General features: G+C 39.8%; 1 protein-coding gene across 1 annotated transcript in view; it reads right to left on the bottom strand.

Annotated features, from left to right (window-relative positions):
• The window catches only part of SLC30A8 (solute carrier family 30 member 8), a gene marked incomplete at both ends in the record, with an annotated part of 33200 nt that extends 12178 nt beyond the window's left edge, over positions 1–21022 (bottom strand). The window contains 3 exons of the mRNA XM_079722410.1: positions 2892–3038; positions 8876–9075; positions 20952–21022. Coding sequence (XP_079578536.1) covers positions 2892–3038; positions 8876–9075; positions 20952–21022 — 418 coding nt within the window. The remainder of the gene's footprint in view (positions 1–2891; positions 3039–8875; positions 9076–20951) is intronic.
• Between the last annotated feature and the right edge of the window lie 3001 nt (positions 21023–24023).

The raw sequence follows: 24023 nt of genomic DNA, 5'->3' as shown, positions 1-24023 counted from the left end.
TTTTTAAAGCATATTAATGGCTGCCTGCCCTTGCTATTTTCCTGAGAGATTTTAATTTAAACAGGTGCTAAAATGATTGAAACTTATTAGGAGATGAAATATTGGGACACAAAGAGTAAAATGTGTTTAGAAACTCTTAATTTTGCCATAAAATGTTTACAACTTGCCAGCACTGTAAAATAGTAAAAAGGGAAGCCTTCAGAGACTTAATGAAAATGAGTTTCATATGCCAACCCAACATATTGTAAACACAGAGGCAAACTCCAAGGTATATCAACACTCTAACTGCATTTTACAAGCAAGAGTAAGGAAAAGAAGTGTCAGAGTGGAGACATTTACATGAACATTTAAAATAAGATAGTGTTCAAGCTTCCCTCTAAGTGAAGTATGTTTGCTCACTTAGAAGTTCCTTACACCTCACCTGGATCTTTCACTTAACCTTGTAAATAGGTTCTAAAAGCCTACAAGGCTCTAGAAACATTCTGTGAGTCAGTGGTCAGGCACATTTCATAATTCCGACCTTCCCCCTTTTAAAGCAGAGCAATGTAACATATTATTTCTCAGACTTCAGTCATTTACATACACTTTCATGATTTTTACCATATTCACATGCCCCCTGTCTCATTGGCCACTTAACACTCTATTTTTTTTTTATTGAGGTGTGGTTGATGTACAATGTTATATAAATTTCAGGTGTATGAGATAGTGATTCAAAATTTTTAAATTCCATTTATAGTTATTATAAAATATTGGCTAGATTCCCTGTGTTGTACAATATATCCTTGTAGCTTATTTATTTTATATATAATAGCTTGTAGCTCTTAATCCCCTACCCCTATCATGCCCCTCCCCGCTTCCCTCTCCCCACTGGTAACCACTAGTTTGTTCTCTACATCTGTGAGTCTGCTTCTATTTTGTTATATTTACTAGTTTGTTGTAATTTTTAGATTCCATATATAAGTGATATCACATAGTATTTGTCTTTCTCTTTCTGACTTATTTCACTTAGCATAATGCCCTCTAAGTCCATCCATGTTGTTGCAAATGGCAAAATTTCATTCTTGTTATGGCTGAGTAGGATTCCATTGTATGTGTATGTATACGTATGTATATATATGTATATATATACTACATCTTTATCCCCTCAGCTGTTGGTGGGCAGTTAGGTTACTTCCATATCTTGGAAATTGTAAATAATGTTGCTATGAACCCTGGGGTGCATGTATTACCATTATCTTTACATAAACTCACTTTCTGTACTTAGCTTCTTCTTAAACAAAGTTATCCATGAATTTACATGTTTGATGTAAACAAACATGTGCTAGTTGATTTGTGCTAGTTGATTTTCACCTATATGTCTATGGAGGTGTTGCCTAATATGGTAGCCATCAATCACATGTGGCTATTTAAATTTAAAATAAGTAAAATTAAAAATCCAGTTCTCCAGTAGAACTAGCCACATCTAAAGTGCTCCATGACCACATTGTATTATCTATTATACAACATTTCCCTTGAAGCAGAAAGCCCTATTGAACAGCCCTGGTCTTCTACAGTGTCAATGCTCATGGACTTCCATCACCAGGATGAGAGAGTTCAAGCAGCAATCTAAATTCTGAGTCTTCCCTGTGTTTACAAAGCAGCTTTGACCAATGGTATCAGAAAGGGTAAAATACACGTAAAAATTTATGCAGATAAATGATGGGTGCTCAGCCAAAGGTACATGTTTTCCAAGTGTAGCCCTATTCAGGGACTGAAAAGCATCTTAAATCACATTGTCACCAAGTCTTTTTATTGATGTTTATTGCCTCACCTCTCTCTCTCTCTCTCTCTCTCTCTCTCTCTCTCTCTCTCTCTCTCTCTCACTCACTCAGTATTAAAGGAAAGGCAATCCAAAACACCTGTGTTGATAAGTTGTTTGACATGAAATTAGAACTTCCTATCATTCTAAACTTGAAAAACCACAATCCACAATTGTCAGCCTACAAGCTGTGGTCTCTGTCTGTTGGCACTTTTCAGTGAAGGCTGGCCGTATTAGCATGTTGCCCAAAGCTCTGCCCTCAGATCTCCTCCACAATGATTTTCTCAACTGGTGTGAAAATAGGGAATTGTAACTCTTTGTACACATGATTTGTACATTCAGCCAGTAGCTCCTCCAGCTGCTATAAGGAATAATACAGAGGAGGAGAAGTGGAGTGACAGTATGTGTTGGAGAGAGGGGTGGATTGTAAAAATGAGCCAAAGTAAAAGCTTCCCAGGTAGTAAACCCTCATCATACCTGGGCCTATTCCTAGACAAGAGCAAGCCATCACTCATCAAAGAACCAGATCTAGGAAAGAGGAAAAATAAATTTTCATTTCCTCTTCTTTCTCTTCCTTCTCCTTTTCTTGTTGTTGTTGATGGCTGATTGAACAAGATATCCAGCTGAGCCATTCACTGAATGGCTAAATGCTGTGTGAGCAGGAAAGTCCATATTCTATTCCCAACCCCCCTATAAGAAGTTCTTCAATCTCTCCAACTCTCTTGGGCTCTCTGTGCTTTACTTTGCAAAAATGGTAGAAGCTTCACCCACCCTCTCTCCCAGATGCCGAGTCATTTAATGAATAGTATCATGGCTGTTACCACACACTGAGATTCTTGGACTGGGGTGGTTGCTAAAGTGATGTATGTGTTCCTGTTGTCCCATTGGAGTAGAGGTAGCACCATTGATCTGGCTGTTAGCGGAATTAGCATTGAGAACACACATTACCACGTACACATCTCTTTCACTCTGTGAACCAGAGATGTGCCTCTAAGGGATTTTCAAACAAGGCTTTGCACGGCCGCTTCCATTTTTATCCTCGGTTTGACTCTGCAGCATTACTCTGTGTCAATGCTCAGTTGATGAACTGTACCTGCTCGGTGCCATCCAAATGTTAGCCGCTTGGAGGGGGGTTTCGATGACAACCACAAGGAGAAGAGACTGAGCAGGAAACTGGTCAGGTCAGTTAAGAGATGGGCTGCGTCTGTGATGACAGCAAGACTCCCAGCAATGTATCCACCTAGGGGATGCAGAATAGGATATGGGGTTAGGGCCCCAGCGTGCAACTAGATCGCATACATACTAACCGCAGTTGGTGAAAATGCCACAGACTCACAGAACTGAAGACGAGAAAGGGTCTTAACTTTGATTTAATCCACCTCTTTTCCCCAATTTGACAAGTAAAGAAACCAACATCCAGAGAGTGGTTAGGCTTTGAACATGTAGAAGTGAATTGCACAAGAGAGGCCATTCCTGGGAGAGCTAGGGTACAGAGATAAGAAAATGTGGGGAACATTTGAAGAACATCCCAGTTAGACTGGGGCATGAGGATTCAAAAGAAATATAAAAAGAGGAGGCTGGAGAGGTGCAGGCCAGATTGAAAGGGTCTCCAGACTGAGGACCTAGACTTTGGTCTGTAAACCAAATGACACAATCTGGCCCACTGATGTGCTGTTATTTGACTTGTAATTTTACCATAGTCTTTACCACTTCCTTCTGCTCTGCTAATTTATGTTATCCACCTGGTTTTGAGATCGCTGTTATGAATAGTGGGAAGGAGTAAGAAGAAAGGGCAGGTACCTTCCAATGAGATTCTTTTTTTTAAATCTCTATTTTATATTAGAGTAGAGTTGATTTACAATGTTGCATTAGCTTCAGGTGTACAGCAAAGTGATTTAGTTGTACATATACATGTATCTATTCTTTTTCAGATTATTTTTCCATATAGGTTATTGCAGAGTACTGAGTAACATTCCCTGTGTTATACAGTAGGCCCTGGTTAATTATCTATTTTATATATATTAGTGTGTATATGTTATATATAGTAGGGTGTATATGTTATATATAGTAGGGTGTATATGTTATATATAGTAGTGTGTATATGTTAACCCCATACTCCTAATTTATCCCACCCTGTTTCCCTTTGGTAACCATAAATTTATTTTCTACGTCTGTGAATCTGTTTCTGTTTAGTAAATAAGTTCATTTGTATCATTTTTTTTAGATTCCACATATAAGCGATATCATATGATATTTGTCTTTCTCTGTCTGACCTACTTCACTTAGTATGATAATCTTGAATGCACCAACAGTCCAATAAAGCACAGGAAGAGAACCCAAGCCATAGGACACCTGCCTTGTTTTTCTCTCCATCTGGTGTGTTCCCTGTACTTCTGTCTAGTTCTCCTTTGTGAAAAGACCTCCAGCCTCTAAAATAGAAGCCAAAAGGACAAGCTTGTCTTTTCCCTCTTGAACAGGGCTTGTTGTTTGAGTGCAATAACCTTTATTGTTGTTACTACATCTTCCCAGCAAAGAGCTTCCACTGACTGATTAGTCCTCCCAGAAGCTGTTTATCGCCTTGTGTGCAGCAAAGCGACGGAGACTGTCAGTCATCAGCCCCTCCATCATCAGACTCACCTTGTCTCAACTAATGATTTTTAAAAATTGCATATAAGGTTCATAATTGCAATAAGCCCCATAGATCGCTGGCTCCAGCTATAGTTAATATCTGGTTTGTCAAAGTTTAATGGTCTGAAGCAAAGTAGTCTTCAAGCTTGTTACTGAGCTGTCAGGGCAAAAATCAGAATGATTCATTAGCCAAAAAGCAACATTTTGCTAACAAATCAGCTGTCCTTCCAATTATCCTCTAATGTTGCTCTGTCTGCCAAACTTGGGCCTGATAATAAAGCTGTGTTAATAATGCATTATTTCTTGCCCAGGGAATGACTGCATGCAGATAAGCAGCATGCCGCAATCTTAGCAGTGAATGATGGTGATGGATGATGGTATGCTGGGCTAAAATTGTAGCTTAAGTCAAGGAAATGAAATCTTACAGGGGTTCTTCAACAGGCTCAGCTGAGTCAGGAGGTAACTGGGAAAGAAAAAGGGCTTGCTTTGGAAGAAGCATGTTTATATGGAGACCCGGGAACTGAGAAGCATTCTGCAACCATCCAAGCTGCTTATAAGAACAATCCAAAACACTGTGGGAATCATGCTGAATCCTATGGAGTAAACTGTTTGTAAGAGGTAGTCTGTGACTGAATTTGCATTTGCTTCTGAAAGCATGGGGTATTATCGACAGTTAATTCAATCATCCAGCCAGGATGTATTGAGACCTTACTGTGCACATCACAGGGATAGGGTATACAAAAATAAACAAAGTTAAACAAAGCACAGTTCTTCTCTTCAATGATCCCATTGTCTAACACTCACTGTATAGAAAACAGGCATCATGGGCTACGGGATCAGAAAGCCACTCTCACTGGGAGCCCTGAAGAACTTTGCACAGGAGGGAGGGGTAAGAATTAGCTAGAAAGGAAGAGTTTTTCAGAAAGAGATAAGAGCAAGAACAAAAACAGAGAGAAGTGAAAGAACAGGGCACCTTTGTGGAAAAGTAGGAGGTGTGGTGTGTTGGAGAAATAACGGAAAATGAGACTGGAAAGGTGGCTTGGGGACCCTTGTGTACGGTGTCACACGTAATGCTAAAGGATTTGAATGTTATCCTGTGGGACAAAGGGATCTTTTTGTGATTTTGAGGCAAGGTTGTGACATGTTCAGATCTGTATTTAGGCTTTTCCTTCTAAGAATACAGATTTCTTGTCCTATTGCTGACCTAAGAACTCAAAAATCTTTCCAGGTAAGGCTGATATGTTCTAACTCCTGGACTGCATTCAAGCCCTTCCATCTGAAAGGCCCTTCTCATCTCCCTCTTAGTCACCTGTCCATTCCTACTCATCCTTCAAGGCTTTGCTCAGATCCCATATCCTGCAGGAGGACCTCCCAAATTCCCAAAAGTCATCTGAGAATACTACCTGCTTTCTCTGACATGGTCAAAAATGGTTTTAGGAAGGAGGTGAGTTGTGGGTTGGGGTCTTGAATGATGGTTAGGGTTTTGATGACCATGGAGAATGAGAGGGTTTTCCATGTAAATCAAAAGGCATAAGCAAAAGTTACAGAGACCTTAAAGTGCAATGATTATTTTGCATAGAATGAATAAGTAGCTGAAACAGAAGAAGAGTCATATAGGGAAGTAGTAAAAGAAAAAGATTGGGGCTTCCCTGGTGGCGCAGTGGTTGAGAGTCTGCCTGCCGATGCAGGGGACATGGGTTCGTGCCCCGGTCCAGGAAGATCCCACATGCCACGGAGCAGCTAGGCCCATGAGCTATGGCCACTGAGCCTACGCATCCGGAGCCTGTGCTCTGCAACGGGAGAGGCCACAACAGTGAGAGGCCCGCGTACCGCAAAAAAAAAAGATTGATAGTCAGTTTGGCAGGCAAATGGTGGAATAACTTGAAAGCCAAAGTAAGAATTTTTCATTTTGTGCAGGATGCCAGAGTTTTCCAATATGTTGATCTCTCTTCACTTGGTGCAGCTGAGTAGGGCCTACCACAGAGAGGGCCCCTGAACCAGCCTCTTTCTGCTACAAGAATACTTGTCAGTTTGCCGCTGTGCTCAGTAAAATTTCCTATGCTTGACGTGATGGGGAAAAGGCTGTGAAGGACTGAAATGGCGAAGGTGAGCCACTGAAGAATTTTGAAAACAGAATTAACATGATGAGAGCAATGTTTTAGGAAAATTAGCTCAACATCAATACAGCTCAAATTCCAAATGATTTTCTGTCAGTATCCACTTAATTCCTTTACTGACAACATCACTTTCTTCTGACCCTAAAGCCAGTTTTGAACTCATAGACTAATTATTAGGAATGAGAAGGAAAGGAGGAGATTGATTTACTCACTCCAAGTGAATAGCTTCCCATTTCCCCTCTAAAAATTTTAGAAACAAACTGACAGGTCATAAGGAGACGTACAAGGAGAAAACTGAGTTTTGTGAATGGGAGGCCATCTCGTTTCAGAATATTAATTAGATATCAGCTGGGGAGAATATGCGTCTATTCTCAGCATCCACATGATTTCCGGGAAAAGCAAGAGAAGAAAATTGTGCAGAAAACAAGCCAGTTTATACATCCTGCTGACCTGTGTTTGCATGGGGTTGTGCCAGTACTTTATTTGGAAGGCTATGAATGTCCAGAACATCAGCTTTTCAAATCATGTTTCAAATAGATTATGTTTTTTAGATTTTCCGTTTTGTTGATCTCTTACGTGAGCAACTGAAAATTGTCCATAGTCTCGTGACTTTCAATAATAAAAAAGAATGCCCCTCTAGTATAGGTATCAATGGATTTCCAGAGGGAGTTTTCCAGATTGGAGCTGCTAAAAGTAAATTCTTTGCAGCTCTATCAAGCTATTAAGTCATTCATTCAAAAGACTCACCCTGGCTCTAGAAATTCTGTGGTATCAATTTTTTTTTTTAATGTTAACTGGAAGGTTATTTACCAACTCTGGATTCATCTTGGACTGGATTGGGTCTAAGCTCTCTTCCAGTTTTCAAAAGCTATAAAAGTGGGCTTCCCTGGTGGCGCAGTGGTTGAAAGTCTGCCTGCCCATGCAGGGGACGCGGGTTCGTGCCCCGGTCTGGGAGGATCCCACATGCCGCGGAGCGGCTGGGCCCGTGAGCCATGGCCGCTAAGCCTGCGCGTCCGGAGCCTGTGCTCCAAAACGGGAGAGGCCACAACAGTGAGAGGCCCGCGTACCACACACACACAAAAAAATTGATAAATGATAAAAGTAATATGGAGAAAAATCAATGGAAGAAATAATGAATTATTCCATAAATGATGTGTAAATCTTTGTTAGCTCTTTAGAAAGAGAATTTCAATGCTAAGAGCATAGATAATTTCACATTGATTTAAAATTAAATGCAAAAATTTGAACTACAACAAAATGATATTTATCTTCTCAGTAGATAGGAAAGGCTTACTAAGCACTAAAATAGTGAAAGAGTAGTAAAAGAAATCAGCTCAAAATGAAATGTTTGATACAATTACCTCTATAAAATTTGAAACTTCTCTAAGTCAAACCAAAAATTAAAAACTAAAAAGTAAACAACAAACTAGAATAGTACTTATAACAGATATAACAAAAGTTTAATAACTATATAAAGAGCTCCCAGAGATCAATATAAAGAATTACAAATTATCTGAAAAAACAAGTGAGCCACAGGTATTAAGAGGCAAATAGGAAATGCATTAACAGAGGGAAATACAGATCGTTAATAAACATGCAAATAATATTAATAGTAACAAAGGAATGCATATTAAAATAAAGCATATTCATCTATACATTAGCAAAGATTTTTGAAAGATTAAAATAAGTTCTGGGAAAGATTTGGAGAGAGAATCATTCTCATGTAGAGCTGGCAGACATAGGAATTGTTTCAAGCTTTCTGGATATCAGTTTGGCAATGTGCATAAAGAAATAATAAAACTATTCATGTCCTTCAACTAGTTATTTCCACTTTTAGGAATCTCTTTGAAGGAATTATCCAGAAAAGCAAGCAGAGTTTTGTTCCAGATTTTTCATTGCAGCATTGTCCATAAGCAGGAAAAAACTCCCTAAATTTCTAACAATAGAGAGATGGTTATGTAAATCACAGTAGAGCATATTATAGAATATTGTTCAGGCTTAGAAATGTTTTTGAAGAGTATTTGATGGCATGGCCGAAAGCATTGTGTGCTCTCAGTTATGTTAAAAAAAAATTGTGAGCTATGAATAGAAAATATACTGTAGAAAAATACTCCATAATGTTACTGAAGATTATCACTCAAAAGTAGGATTGTAATTAATTTTATTTTGTTTCCTTCTGCCTTCCAACTTATCTAAAATGAGCATATTGTTACTTTATATTTACAGAAAATATTCAGTCTTTTTTTTAAAAGAACTTAGGCGACTCTCCTGTAATGATGCAGGGTTTTGTTTGTTTGCTTGTTTAATCAGAGAAGTCTTAAGAAATACTCACCAATGACTTCTGCAATCATGAAAACTAAGCATGTTGCTGAAGCAGCACAGAGTTTCCACTTGGCATAGGCTTGCTCCTTTGCCCTGTTCTCTGTGGCCTTGGAGTTGCTGTGGCAGTGATACATGGCTCCTGACTCTGGCTCCTCTGGCTTCTCTCCAGGACGCTGATCTTTATTCAAGGGTTTCTGCTGGAGTTCCATGCTGAGGATGAGTTTAACAGAAGCAAGAAGTGAACATGGTTGCAAATAAACCTCTCACTGACAGCCCTACCCATTATCAGGACTGCTATGAGGACATTTGCTGACTAGCTAGCAACTTATAATTCATGGCTCCTTCTACAAGAAATATCAAATGTAAGGAACCAAGCGAGAAATTTCCTTCTGAATTCTCAACTACAAAAAGAGTTTTGCTTTTATTTAGGCAAGCTCTTATTCAGTCTATGCTACCAGTGATTAAAAGAAAGTAAAGGAAAAGGAGAAAGGAAGCAGATACATTTTGGTGCCTTTCCTTCACAGTCACTTCACTTTGAAAACATTTTGGACACTGCTATAAATTTTTAAAGGAGCAGTAATGAGGTTATTATTATTAACAAGTAATGTGCGTATGAGCCAGCCTGGTGATTCAGACACTCACTATTGCATGGCAACACTCTCCCTTTCTTCTGCACAGCAACAGTGTTAATAGATCATAGCACTTTTTCCTGCTGACTCCATATGAACCCTCAGAAACCTTCTTAACACAGCTTTGCAGAAATCTCTACCAATCTATCAAAGTTGTAATGAGAGTTAAACCTACTTATACTTCCCAAAGCAGGCAGTGCCTATCAGTTCTATTCAAATATAAAACATTTATAGAAATATAGAGCCATTTATAGAAATATAGAATTTCACAAATGCAAAGATTGTAGATAACATTTAGTCCAACCCACTTGAAGTAATTAAGATTCAGAGAGGTTAAGTAATTGCCTGAGGTCAAATAGCCAGGAAATGGGAGAGCTGGGACTCCAAGCCTAGTGTTTTTTCCACTATGCCCACACTGCCTCTCTATCTGAACATCAGTACACCTAAAACCAATTTTTACTGATGCCATGATCTTGAACTAATTAGATTTGTATTTTTTAATAAACTTATTAGAAGACATTAATAAGATTCTTAGGAATAAGAACTTTACATTCATGACTCTGAAAGGTATAAAAATGGGAATAAATTATTTTCCTCCACTTGAAGAGTTACTTTGTCTTATCACCATCCACAAAAAGATCTGATGGTTTTGGCTTAAATGATGATTATTATTACAATTCTAATTATCCTTATATTTGGGGGGGTTTCCTGAATAAAATAACATACATATTCATTATAGAAAACCTAGAATTACAGAAAGGCACAAAGCAGAGGGAAAAAAATCAGTAATAAATTACCACCAAGAGACAACTATTATTGATAGTTTTTTGTTTAGCTTTGTAATAAATAAATACTGTTTTTACTTAGAGTCCATATTAATTAGGATTTTTTGATAGCAAGTACAGAAAACAAAGCTCATGCTAGATAAATTAACAAATGGGAATTATTGGTTCTGCACCTGAAAACATCTAGAAGTATTAGGCTTCAGCCTGATTTATCAAAGCTCCAGATCCATTATTCTGCAGTTCTCAACTGCTCTTCAGCCTCAGGCTGGTTTTCCTCATGTAGTGGAATAGTTGCCCAAGTTAATCAGGACTGTGTACTTGTTTTTTCTTATACAGCGAGAAAGAGTGTTCATTCTCCCAACTGCAAAACTGGAGTCCTGAGTTGCATGCTGATTTGGCCAGCCTCTGTAGCCAGAGGACTATGGATGTGCTAATTGGCTTAGACCTTGTTACAGCCAGAAGATTGGCTAAGCCCAACAACGCTGACTCCTGGAGCTGAGAGGGTGGTAAATGCTACCCAAATCACATGACTGCAACTCAGTGGGGATGGGCTGGAATAGATTGTGGATTAAATGGCAGTGTCACAGTAGGGTTCCACCAAAGATACAGCTTTGGAACCTAATTTTTAGCTGTATATATTGTTAACATTTTCTCAACTTATTAAATATTCTATATTATTAGGTTAACATACAGAGAGCATTATATTTAGTATAGATATGTCACAACATAAGTAACTATTTTCTATTATTGAACAATTGACTCTTTTCCAATTATTTGGCACCACTGTGATTCATATCCTTATAGTTATCCTTTGCTAAATATATTATTATCTCCTTAAAATGCAATCCTGAAAGGGGAATTACTTGGCTAAAGAGTATCTACATTTTGGGCTTCCCTGGTGGCACAGTGGTTAAGAATCCGCCTGCCAATGCAGGGGACATGGGCTCGAGCCCTGGTCTGGGAAGATCCCACATGCCGCGGAGCAACTAAGCCCGTGCGCCACAACTACTGAGCCTGCGCTCTGGAGCCCGTGAGCCACAACTACTGAGCCGGTGTGCCGCAACTACTGAAGCCCAAGCACCTAGAGCCTGTGCTCTGCAACAAGAGAAGCCACTGCAGTGAGAAGCCCACGCACCACAACAAAGAAGTAGTCCCTGCTCGCCATGACTAGAGAAAGGCCTCGTGCAGCAACGAAGACCCAATGCAGCCAAAAATAAATAAATAAATAAATAGATTTATTTTTAAAAAAAGAGTATCTGCATTTTTAAGGATTTTGATGTATATTGCCAAATTGGCTTCAGAATGTTTTTGCCGATGATGTTAATAGCACCCAGGATTTTGAGCAATTCTAAGTAATCTTCATATTGGAATAAGAACTATTTGGCAAGAGGCACATAGAGTACTCATACCTATAAATGTTCACCTTTGTAATGTGATACATACCCTGATAATAAACAGCCATATAAGGTAGTCGTGTTAGTCACCAATGGTCATCGACGCAGAGGAGCCAGAGAACTAATAAGAAAACATGGTGGAGGTTTCCTTTTTCCTTATGCTGAGAAGGCAGTATGAGCAGAACAGGGTCACCAAATATTCTGGCATTGTTCATATGACCACGCTGGCCATATGAAGCTTTACTTTATTTTCTATTTTTTGTGAATCTTGTGGGCAGAGAAAACCAGGTGGTGAGTGACTGAGAGAGAACTTATCCTGGAACAGTTTAGAAGGCAGACCAAGGCAGGAATTCCACCAGGGGAACAGCCTGTGAGCAATGCCACAAGAGGAAAAGTGCAAGAAACCTGGCCAGTTTTTACTTTTAAATGCTGCTACCTTGTCCTAGACCTAAGATTAACCAGTTTGGATACATTTTGAGCTGAGATTGTTCCTTGAAGCACTAAGCCAGAAATCCAAAACAGGACTGAAATTGGATACAGTGTGTTCACGTGTGTATGTATGTGTTTTATGAGGGGAGATGCGAGTCCACCATCTTCGCTGGGCTCCCCAAAGAGTCTATGATTCCAAAAGAAGTTAAAAAACTGAAGTTAAAATATATTCCTCATCATCTCATAAGAGCGAAGTGGTCTAAGTGTCTCTAGATGCAGTACAGGCTCTTGATCTGAAAAGTGATGCAAATTCTAAGAAGAATTTTAAAACGAAGGTTCTAAAAAGCAAATGCTAGAATGCATCAAAATATGAAATGTGAATTTACTTTCAAAGAATAAATCACCAGAGGTCACCACACATTCAAATATGGCTGACGCTTCGAAGAGTAGGAACAATACGACTGAGCAAAGAAACTTACTGTAGCATCAAAAAGAAAAAAGGGGGCTTCCCTGGTGGCGCAGTGGTTGAGAGTCCGCCTGCCGATGCAGGGGACACGGGTTCGTGCCCCGGTCCGGGAGGATCCCACATGCCGCGGAGCGGCTGGGCCCGTGAGCCATGGCCGCTGGGCCTGCGCGTCCGGAGCCTGTGCTCCGCAATGGGAGAGGCCACAGCAGTGAGAGGCCCGCGTACCGCAAAAAAAAAAAAAAAAAAAGAAAAAACGGGAAGAAACAGAGAAGAAAAATAGGGAAATATTACAAAAGTTGATGTCAATAGCCTAGAACTTAGAGTTCATCCCTTAAAATAAGAATTAGAAAATGGAGCTTTATTTTGTGATCTTGGAGAAGCATTTTTTTAAAAATTTTGTATCTTATTTTTGTCTGTTGGTAGAAGTCAAACCCCTTTGGTTCTATATCTCTTAAGTGGAGCTGGTAATATTTTTCACACTCTTACTTCACATGTTGACTATATAAAATCACTTTGTTTTTGTACTTTCACATTACCTTTCCCAAGAGCCTTAAATCACTCCTCCTGTTGGGAGAGGAGATAAAATCTTAGGTCCCGCCATGCATTTCCAACACTTCATGTATTCATTCATTCAACAAATGTGTTGTATGCCTGCACCATCAGAGGTGCTAATGATACCATGCCTTTGAGACAAGCAAAGTTCTTGACCTAAGAAGCTTATATCCTAGCAGAGGGGAACATAGCGAACCAGCTGATAGTAACAGAGGCTGTGTAGTATCATGGACAGTGACTGGGAGAGGAAAGGTGAGTCTACCTGAAATAGAGTGGTAGGGGAAGGCACCTCTGTAGGTGATATCTCAACGGTAACTTAAAAGATAACCAGGAGCAGACCCACAGGAAGGAGGAACATCACAAGCAGAGGGCATCGCTGGTGCAAAAGCCCAAAGGCAAGAAAGAACTTGTCTTGAACAGAAAGGAAACTACATAGTGGCCACTGTAGCATGAAGAGAGAGTGAAATTGGATGAAGTCAAAGTAGGCAGAAGTCAGATCATGCAGAACTCTGTGGGCCATTGTAAAGGGTTTCATTTTCTTCAAAATGTGAAAGGAGGAAGTAGGAAAGTTTTGACTAGGGAAGTAACATTACGTGGTTCACATTTCTAAAATGATCATTTTGGTTGTTGCTTGGAAGGCTAGAGTATAGTGAGCAAAATATGGAGACCGTTTATTTGATTAAATGTTATGAGGGAGTGGGGAATAGAAATGTTCACCTAACAGGTGTAATTTCTTGTCCCAGACCCACTATCCAATGTTCCACCCCCTTTTTTTTTTTGTGGTACGCAGGCCTCTCACTGTTGTGGCCTCTCCCATTGCGGAGCACAGGCTCCAGACGCACAGGCTCAGCGGCCATGGCTTACAGGCCCAGTTGCTCTGTGGCATGTGGGATCTTCCCGGACCAGGGCACAAACCCGTGTCCCCTGCATTGGCAGGCGGACTCCCAACCACTGCGCCACCAGGGAAGCCCTCCACCCTTTTTTAAACAGCTTTATTAAAATATAATTCATATACCACAAACCCATTGAATGTATACAATTAATGGGTTTTAGCATATTTACAAAGTCATACAACCATCACCACAATCTAATTTAGAACATTTTCATCACCCCAAAAAGAAATTCCATACCCAGTAAATCCCCAGTCACCTTACACACGATCCTACCTCAGGAAATCGCAAATCTCATTTCTGTCTTTATAAATTTGCCTATTCTGGACATTTTCTATAAATGGAATCATACATTATTTAGATTTTGTGACTGGCTTCTTTCACTTAGTATAGTGTTTTCAAGGTTCATCCATGTTATAGCAAATATCAGTACATCAGTACTTTATTGCTTTTTATTTCCAGATAGTACTCAGTTGTATGGATATACATCTGATGGACATTTAGGTTGTTTACATTTTTTCATCTGTTATGAATAATGCTGCTTTGAAAATTTGTATACAAGGTTTTGTGGAAGTATGTTTTCATTTCTATTTTATGTTTTCATTTCTATTGTTTTTCTATCTGTGGAATATTGAACTCATAGAATAAGTTGGAAAATGTTCACTCTTTTATTTTTTGGAAGAATTGATATTAATTCTATTTTACATCTTTGGTAGAAGTCATCAGTGAGACATCTGGGCTTTCTTTGTGTGAAGCTAATACAATCTCTTTACTTGTTATTGGTCTACTCAGATTTCTATTTCCTCTCGAGTTTGGTAGCTGATACCTTTCTATGAAGTTTTCCATTTCATCAAAGATTACATGCATTTTATTTTATGTGATTTATCTTTAAATCAATTAAGAGAAAAAAGGAGAGTAAATATTCTGTCTTTTATACTTATCTACATAATTACCTTTACTGATGCTGTTTGATTTTTTGTGTGTTGACTCCAGTTCATGGCTGGTGTCATTTGTTTTAAGCCTGAAGAATTTCCTTTACTATTACTTGTAAAATGAATCTGCTAGCAAAAAGTTCTCTCAATTTTTTTAAAATTTATTTTTATATTTATTTTTGGCTGTGTTGGGTCTTTGTTTCCATGCGAGGGCTTTCTCTAGTTGCGGCGAGTGGGGGCCACTCTTCATCGTGGTGCGCGGGCCTCTATCGCGGCCTCTCCTGTTACGGAGCACAGGCTCCAGATGCGCAGGCTCAGTAGTTGTGACTCACAGGCCCAGTTGTTCCGTGGCATGTGGGATCCTCCCAGACCAGGGCTCAAACCTGTGTCCCCTGCATTGGCAGGCAGATTCTCAACCACTGCGCCACCAGGGAAGCCCCTCAATTTTTATTCATTTGGGAATTTCTTTTTTTCACCTTCATTTTACAAAGATAGTTCTGTTGGATAAAAGATTGATTGGCAGGGTTTGTTTTTTCTTTCAGTACTTTAAATATGCTGTCCCACTGCCTTCCAGCCTCCTTTGTTTCTGATAGAATTCAGCTGTTAATCTTACTGAGAAACTCTTGCTCACGATGAGTCTTTTTTCCTCTTACTGCTTTCAAGATTTTTCTGTGTGTTTTGCTTTCAATATTTTAACTATGATGTGTGTGTCAGAGTATAGATCTGTTTGCCTTGATTCTTCTTAGAGTTTGTTGACTCTCATGGATGTATAAATTAATATTTTCACCAAATTTTGAAATGTGTTCCTTTGAATGCTTTTCTGCTCCTTTTCTGCCTCCTCTCTTTCTGGTATTCCCATTATGTATATGGTAGGACATTTAACTATGTACCACATTTCTCTGAGGCTCTGTTAATTTGTATTCATTCCGTTTTCTCTGTGTACTTTATGTTGCATAACTATTGACCTGTCTTCACAGTCACTGATTCTTTCTTCTGCCAGCTCATATCTACTGCTGAATCCCTTTGTTCCATTTATTGTACTTTTCAACTTCAGAATTTGCTCCCTTTTTATAATTTCTATCTATTATTACTGTTATTCTCTATGTGATGAGACATTGTCATCATGCCTTTCTTTAATTCTTTAAACATGATTTTCTTTAATTCTTTGAACATATTTATAATAGCTGCTTTAAATCTTTGAATGCTAAGTTCAACATGGGGGCCCTTTCAAAGGCAGTTTCTATTACCTGCTCTTTATACTGTTTATAGGTTATTCTTTCCTGTTCCTTGCATAGGTTGTCATATTTTTCTGGAAACTGGATGTTTTAGGTAATATATTGTAGCAATTCTGAATACTGATCCCCAGTGGGCTTGTTATTGTTGCTGCTTACTTGTTTGCTTTTTTATTTGGTTAGTGAATTGGCTTGTCTAGTTCATTGGAGTGTATTCTTTGACCTTCCCTGCTGTGTAGCCTCTGTTGCCATTCCTCAGAGAGTGCAGCCTTGGGCATGTGCACAGTTATCCTTACCTCCCCCTACCCCCTTTCCCAGGGATGGTGATCATTTTAATCATGTTTGCTTTGACTGTCTTTTTCCATGCTATCACTGTTAAACTTCTGGCTGCTCTGCCTGTGTTGGTATCACACTCAGCTCTTGTCCTCCTTAATCACTTGCTGATTGTTCTAATGTTTTCAACAGTATCCTGAGGCATAAATTACAATATTATCCAATTAAAGTTGGGCCATGTATTAGTCTACTCTAGCTTCTATAGTAAAATACGACAGACTGGGTAGCTTAAACAACAGAAATTTATTTTTTCATAGTTCTGGAGGCTAGAAATCCATTATTAAGGTGCTGGAAAATTTGGTTTCTGGTTTTGGTGGTCCTGGCTTGTAGATGGCTGTCTTCTTGCTATGTTCTCACATGGTAGAAAGAGAGAGTTCTCTGGTATCTCTTCCTCTTTTATAAAGATATCAGTTCTATCTATCAGGACTTCACCCTATGACCTCATTTAACCTTAGTCATCTTAAAGGTCCTGTTTCCAGTATAGTCACATGGGAGCTAGGGTTTTAGTATATGAATTGTGGAATGACAAAAACATTCAGTCCATAAGAGCCTCCTTACAGGGATAGTATTTGAGGCTAATCTTTGTGGCTTGTGCCAACTCCAGGAGGGCTCTTTTTACGTGTCTTTCCCTAGCTGTTTCTGTTAAACTTCTAACTGGTCTACCATTTAGCTCATTGCTCTGATGAAGCAACCAGCCTGCTCTTGATTGCTCAACAGCAAAATCCTCATTGTTTTTGACAGTGCCCTTATGCTTGAAATATCCCATGTTCTGTTCCAAATAAACTTTTAGCTGATGTATCATCAGTCCTCTAAGGGAAAGATGCATAACACCCTGTTCTTATAGCCTGATTCTCCCATGGGCAGAACCTCTGCATCACTGCCCCAAAACTGAGAGAAGGAACAGTGACCCACTTATCCTGGAGTGCCACCTCTGCTCCATAAGTGGGTGGTGAAGAACCTCACCCTATGTGTGAGCCAGGGCAGGGGTGTTCAGGAGCTTGCTGCTCCTGGACTATGAGTAGGGATTGGGTGAAGGAAGGGGGCCCCAGTCCTCTTGGCCATGTCTGCATTGAATACAGGTTCTATAATATGGAGCTGGGGCAATTAGAGATTCCAGCAGCCCTTTGCTCTAGGGGTGAACTGTAGCCCCAGTTGGAAGCTGGGAGGAGAGAGATCCCTGTCTTTTGGCCACATCCAACCAGAGTAGAACTTCCATCACAACAAGCTTGGAGGGGAAAGAGGTTAGTGGGGCAGATCATGGCTCAAATGCCACAGACTCTTGCTTTTTGCTGAGATTTAGTAGATTTTCTTGAATAAATCTCAGTTTGCTGTATGCCCTTAAGACAATTTCCAGAGACTAAACTGTTGGAATTTTTTTAGTATTATTCTTATCAGTAAAATGGTAAAAATGTTTCACTGGAGAAGGAGGTCCGTTGAGCTACTTACATCACCATTCCAGAAGTCCTGCCATCCCAAACACACACACACACACACACACACACACACTTTAAGGCTTCACATTGAAAAGATTCCAGTACTTTGTCCCTACCATCTGGTCCTGCCCTCACATTCCCTGCACTTCTTTAATATACCACTTGGGAAAAAGAAAAGCTTGTTTCCAGTACCAAGAAAACCATATTGAGTATGTAGGTCAACTTTATACAACTACCTCTTTGCTACCATGAGCCCAAGCATAGGGAATCACATCACTGGAAAGGGAATTGGAGGGATTGGTGGGGGAGAGATTACACAGTAGTACCTACAGGGCCTAATATTACTACTTCCTGTGGTAACATGTCTCTAAAATTATGTCCAACAATTCCTGTCATCTTATATGCACCTGCCAGCAAGAGATGGAATCCACTGTGCCACCCCTTGAATCTCAGACTTGGGACTTGCTTTAACCCATCAAATATGGTAAAAATGGTGCTGTGCCAGTTCTGGTCTTAGGCTGTCTAACACCTGTCAGATTCCACTGCTGCTCTCTTTCTCCCCTGAACTGCCATATAAAAAAGTCCAAGCTAATCTGATAAAATGAGACACCACACAGAGAGAGAAGCCATGGGAAGGAGAACAAAGACCAATGAAAGCCAACACAAAGACCCCAGACAAGTAAGTGAAGCCATCCTTGACCTTCTAGCACATCCCAGACACCAGCAGAATGCAGCCTCACAAGCAAACCTTGATAACTCCACGTGGAGCGAGAACTGTGATTAATAAAATGATTGTTGTTTAAGCCACTACATTTTGGGGGTAGTTTCTTGCACAACAATAGATAACTGAAGCACTCTTGTTGTGTAATTAGAGAATACAGATTCCTTCTAGATAAGTTTCTTAACAGATGATAACAACTTAAATAGAAAGCTGATGATAAGTAGAAAAAAAAGAGAAGGAAGGAGAAAAGAGAAGGACCTTCAGGGGACAAAGTTACCTCTGAAATAGAGATAGAACAAAATATATGAGAAAGGAGATTGGGAGAGGTGAGGAAAAGTGAATTAGTGAGGGGATCAAGGTTCATATGAGCTCAGGAGGAAAGAGATTAAGGACCCAGGAGGCCACATGGTGAAAGTGTGTGTGCAGGAGATGGGGAGGGGAGCAAAATTCACAAACAGGAGGCGTGGTCCACACCCCAACTCTGCCATAATTAGACAGCCAGCCTTTAAAGTGGCATTTAGTCTCTCTGGAATTCACTTTCCTAACTGGTGAAATGAGGAATCAGGATAAATAATCTCATCTAGGTTCAATTGTTTTTATTTGGAAAAAAAATAAAAATTAGTTTGACAGTTTTTATCATCACTGTATCCTGAAAACCATACCAATTCATGAGGTGAATGAGACCCTATAACCATAAACAGTTGGCTTTATTTGCATAACAGAGTGCTAATGGTCTAGTTTCATGAGAAGGGAAATCCTGCTATTTTAATAACGTAGAGATGCTCTATTAATAGTGTCCACAGTGTTAACAATTTGTTGTTCAAAATTTCTGCCTGGGGCTTCCCTGGTGGCGCAGTGGTTGAGAGTCCGCCTGCCGATGCAGGGGACGCGGGTTCCTGCCCCGGTCCGGGAAGATCCCACATGCCGCGGAGCAGCTGGGCTCGTGAGCCATTAAAAAAAAAAAAAAATTTCTGCCTGACCTAATGTGAGGCTTTGTCATTTATGATCTCAATAAATCACATCTAATATTATTTTCTTAGAAAAATAATTCTTACAGTGTGAGATAATAGATGTGCTAGACTCTTTGTCATATATATTTTTTAAGCAAAGTTATAGATATCCTAAGAAAAAGTCCCTTTGCAGTTGCTTAAACATTCGATGCTATCAAACGCAATGCCGCTACTCTTTGGAATATTAATTTGTTTTCATGAAACACACAAAAACATTACACATATTATTAATGGGTAAGTATTCTCTTAAATTCTGCTTCTAATATGAATTTATTTCAGATTCTCATTCATTTATCTATGTATTCTGAGTGTGTTTCTCTTTGCTCCCCACTTGGATTGAATTCCCCAAATGCACCAAAGTCTCGTTCTTATTTGTCTCTGCCTTTACCAGGAAATTATCTCAGTCAGGAAAACTTTCCTAAACCCTACTTCCTATGTAGGGTTTCCCTAACCGTACTCTAACTCCTTTTTATTTTTTCAGTTCTCAGCCTATCACTTCTGAACAGCTTTCTCTGACTCCCAAAGTCCAGCAAAGACCTAGGTTCCTTTGAGAAATTCTTACTGTATACCCCCAGAATAACACACATGCTATTTTGTAATTGCCTGTTTCATATATGCATTCCACATTAGACTCAGGCTTTCAAGAGGACAGAGATATAGGACTAGGAATATTTTAGTCTCCAGTATATATACACATGTTCAATCAATTATTGTTAAATAAGGGGGAAATGAATGAATATATTGCACATGGAACTGTGGGAGATAGTAAAAAGAACTAGAGCTATGTAGAACATTAAGCTCAGCTATATTTATTATAGGTGAGTATATGTGATAATGATATTATATAATTAAGAAAATAGCAATTAGCTTAAGATCAGTGTGACCAGAATTTGCCACATAGTTGAAAAGCCTTAATTCTTTCTAAATATAATTTAATAAAATTTACTATCTATCTTAAAAGTGTGAATAATTGAGAAAAAGAAAGGTAAACACATCAGATTGTGTATGTCTGTTTTTTAGAAGAAAGTCTACAGATGAAAAATATACTAATAAAATATGTCCTTCGTACACTCAGGATATTTAAGGAAGCAAATCAACTAGACAGAGTATTGCCTTTTTCAGGATAAGAATTATATAACTTGGCCAGCAGTTTATAAAATTTTACAAAACGCCCCCAAGTTGCAGCAGCAAAACTTTCCAATTCTGAAGCAGTAGGATCTAGGGACTTAGTGAATACTCAAGACACAGAGAATTGTGAAGCAGTATCAGATGTCTGTTACCTGTCTAGTGTGAAGGCGTACATCTTGGTGGCTTTGTCATTCACAAGATAAGTTCTTTCAAGAAACTCCATGGTGGCCAGGATAAAAGATTTTGGTGGTGGTGGTGGTGGTGCTGTTATTGTGGCGACGGCTGCTGCTCTTTAACTAACTGTCCAGTTTTGGAAGCAAACAGCATTACGATTATTCACACACTTTCCAAAGAAAAAATGAAAAGCCTTCCGGGATTACAATAACAAGCCTCCCACGTCAATGTTCTTGATAGATCTGCTAAAACTACAGTCTGTTTGGAATGTTACCTGGCTTCATTCTCTCACCCACAGAAACTACCTTCCTGCAGGTAGGATCACATGACGTGTGTGTGTACATGTGCGCACACTTCCCACGCCATCTGATTCCACTGTGCTGTCTAGGAGGTAGAGGAGCTCAAGGGTTACCCGCTAATTGCTGCTGTAGGGGTTTGGTCTTCAGAGCACACCTGGGCGAGCTCAAACAGCTGCCTTTCTGTACACTAATATCTTTTCCCTCCTCTTTAACTTTCTTTTTTTTTTAATTTTTTTTTGGCAGTGGGTGGGGAGGTCTGTCTCTGAACCTAAAAGCGTTTCTCCTAGGATTTAATTCCAAAATGCCCTCTAAGCAGCTGTCAAGATTTCCTTCTCTTCTCCTAGGACCATTTGGGGATTTCACTAGTGAAGAGGACATGGATCATTAGTTACTGAAGTCTCTAATCTGAAACAGTTCCTGGTGCAGCAGCTTTGAAACCCTTTTGACAGACAGGAGAAGGGCGGTCTCAGCTTCTAAATAAATAACAGCCCTCAAGCACAAAAGAGCCAGAATGAGCTGTGTTCTCCCTGGCCAGGGTACCCTCTGCTGAGGATAAAAGACCAGCCCAAGGAGCCCCTACCAGGCAAACCCATCACAACTCTTAGAAATGGGCTCTTCTGAGTTGATCCCAAGAGCCCTTCAACCCCCACACTCCTATGAATTTTATTTCCTTACAAAGAACTTCCCTTTCCAAATAAGAGAAAGGACTGTAGTCCAAGGACAACAGCCTCGTCACACGGCAGGCATTTACATGTGGGCCAGAGAGCATCCAAGACCTATAGAGATGCACGCAGGGGCAGGCGAGTGCAGAGAGGAGACGAGGGCGTAGACCCTCCCCCTCGAGTCCCCCTTTCCTTCTCCACCTGTTGACACTAACTCCCTAGGGAGAGCACTCAGAGTGGCGTAGTCCTGGAGTGGTCCAGTGGCTCAGCATCTTGGGAATCTGCCCATACGGCTGAGCAGAGATCGCCCACAATGACCTAGTAGAATAAATATTATCTCCTGGAAGGAAAGTGGGCTTCCCTGGCAATGGCTGTAGGCAGTGAGGGGAGAAGTCACCTTTGGCTGAGCGTGAGAACGCCAGGTCTTCTGTCATATCCGTCGTGAAGCTGTACCTCTTGTCGATTTTAAGATTTCAAACACTCTCCTCTGGAACATAAATTCTAAGGTCTTTTCATATGTCCCCATTGCCTACCTGGTCATTAACTTTGCTCTGACAGATGGAAACTGTAGAAATGGCTCTGGGAGGCCATTTTTCTTTGCAGGAGAAATTCTGGGTCTAGTAAAGTATTTCCTTCTCTTATATTCTTACTGTTAACTTTGCAAAATAATAGGTTGTTCTGTGGAGGCAAAAGTAAGAAACCAGAAAACAATTACTAATCTATCGTGTGATGTGTTGCCATACTTTACAGCTTGAATCAATTATGAGTAGTTTCTAGCACATAATAGAAAAAGAATTCAAGTGAATGAGTGTCAAAAAGTGAAGTAACTACGTAAAACCAGGCTGAAATCCATTAAAGATTAGTGCGAAGCAGAGGAGATAAGTATTATTTAAATGCAGGAAAGAGAATATTTGGCTATAGATTTCAACAGGGGAAAAGCAATCTGGAAGTTTGAGGTTCCACACCACAAGTTTGGTCGCTAGCCTGTATATAGCTGCACATATGTTTATGATTCTATGACTATGAAGATATATACTAGGGATAGTTTGTTAATGTGAATTGTTTGTGAGGCAAGGATAGAGTGAGGATATATGAGAAGGGCAGGGTAGGGCTGATATAGACAGGGTAAGGTGGAGCTGGGAAAAGAGGAAATGGGACCCCAAGCAAAAAAGGACAAGAAAAAAAATGTATTCTATGATCTCTCCTGTTTATAATTTGAAGTGTATATATATATATATATATATATATATAATTGCCATTTTTGTAGACCCAATATAGTCTAAAATCAGCAATTTCATACGATTCTACTTAAATATATATGCACACCTGTATACATACTTATAAAACGTATATGTGTACATGTGTGATACATTTAAAAATAAAGTGTGCATGCTTTAAAACTATAGGGAAATTAGATACTGTTTTCCTCAAAGCTTTGTGAATTTCCAAATGCTACCCTTGGAGGTAACTACTTTACTATAAATCAAAGCTTCTGGTATAAGAGCAGGGAACAGTGGATTACAACAAATAAAACTTTTATGTTAAAGAAAAGTAAGTTTTGTTACTACAAATTTAGATGTAAAGTTATGGTAAGAATTGTAAGCATGTTATGTAAAATATTCATCTAGTTGACTAGCTTATCTTGTAAACCCCGTTTTGTTTTGTTTTTTTTTTTTGCGGTATGCGGGCCTCTCACTGTTGGGGCCTCTCCCGCTGCGGAACACAGGCCCCGGACGCGCAAGCTCAGTGGCCATGACCCACGGGCGAAGCCGCTCCGCGGCATGTGGGATCCTCCCGGACCGGGGCACGAACCCGTGTCCCCCGCATCGGCAGGCGGACGTTCAACCACTGCGCCATCAGGGAAGCCCCTAAACCCCTTTTTAACTGCACCATCATGCCCTTTCCCCCCAGTACTTTGTCAGCACAATGTTTATGAAAAATTTCCCATCCTGCCTGACTAACCTTTGGCCCACTTCGGCATACACAGCCCACCAAGGGCTAATGGCCCAAATCAGACTCCACATGAGTCACAAAATATGTATTCAGAAAGCAATGCAGATCAAAAAAAAAGAAAATCCCCTATCTTGTT

The sequence above is a fragment of the Hyperoodon ampullatus genome (assembly GCF_949752795.1).
Source record: "Hyperoodon ampullatus genome assembly, chromosome: 17".
NCBI lineage: Eukaryota > Metazoa > Chordata > Mammalia > Artiodactyla > Ziphiidae > Hyperoodon > Hyperoodon ampullatus.
Note: the sequence above shows the minus strand (reverse complement) of the source record. Positions and strands in the feature narration are given on the sequence as shown.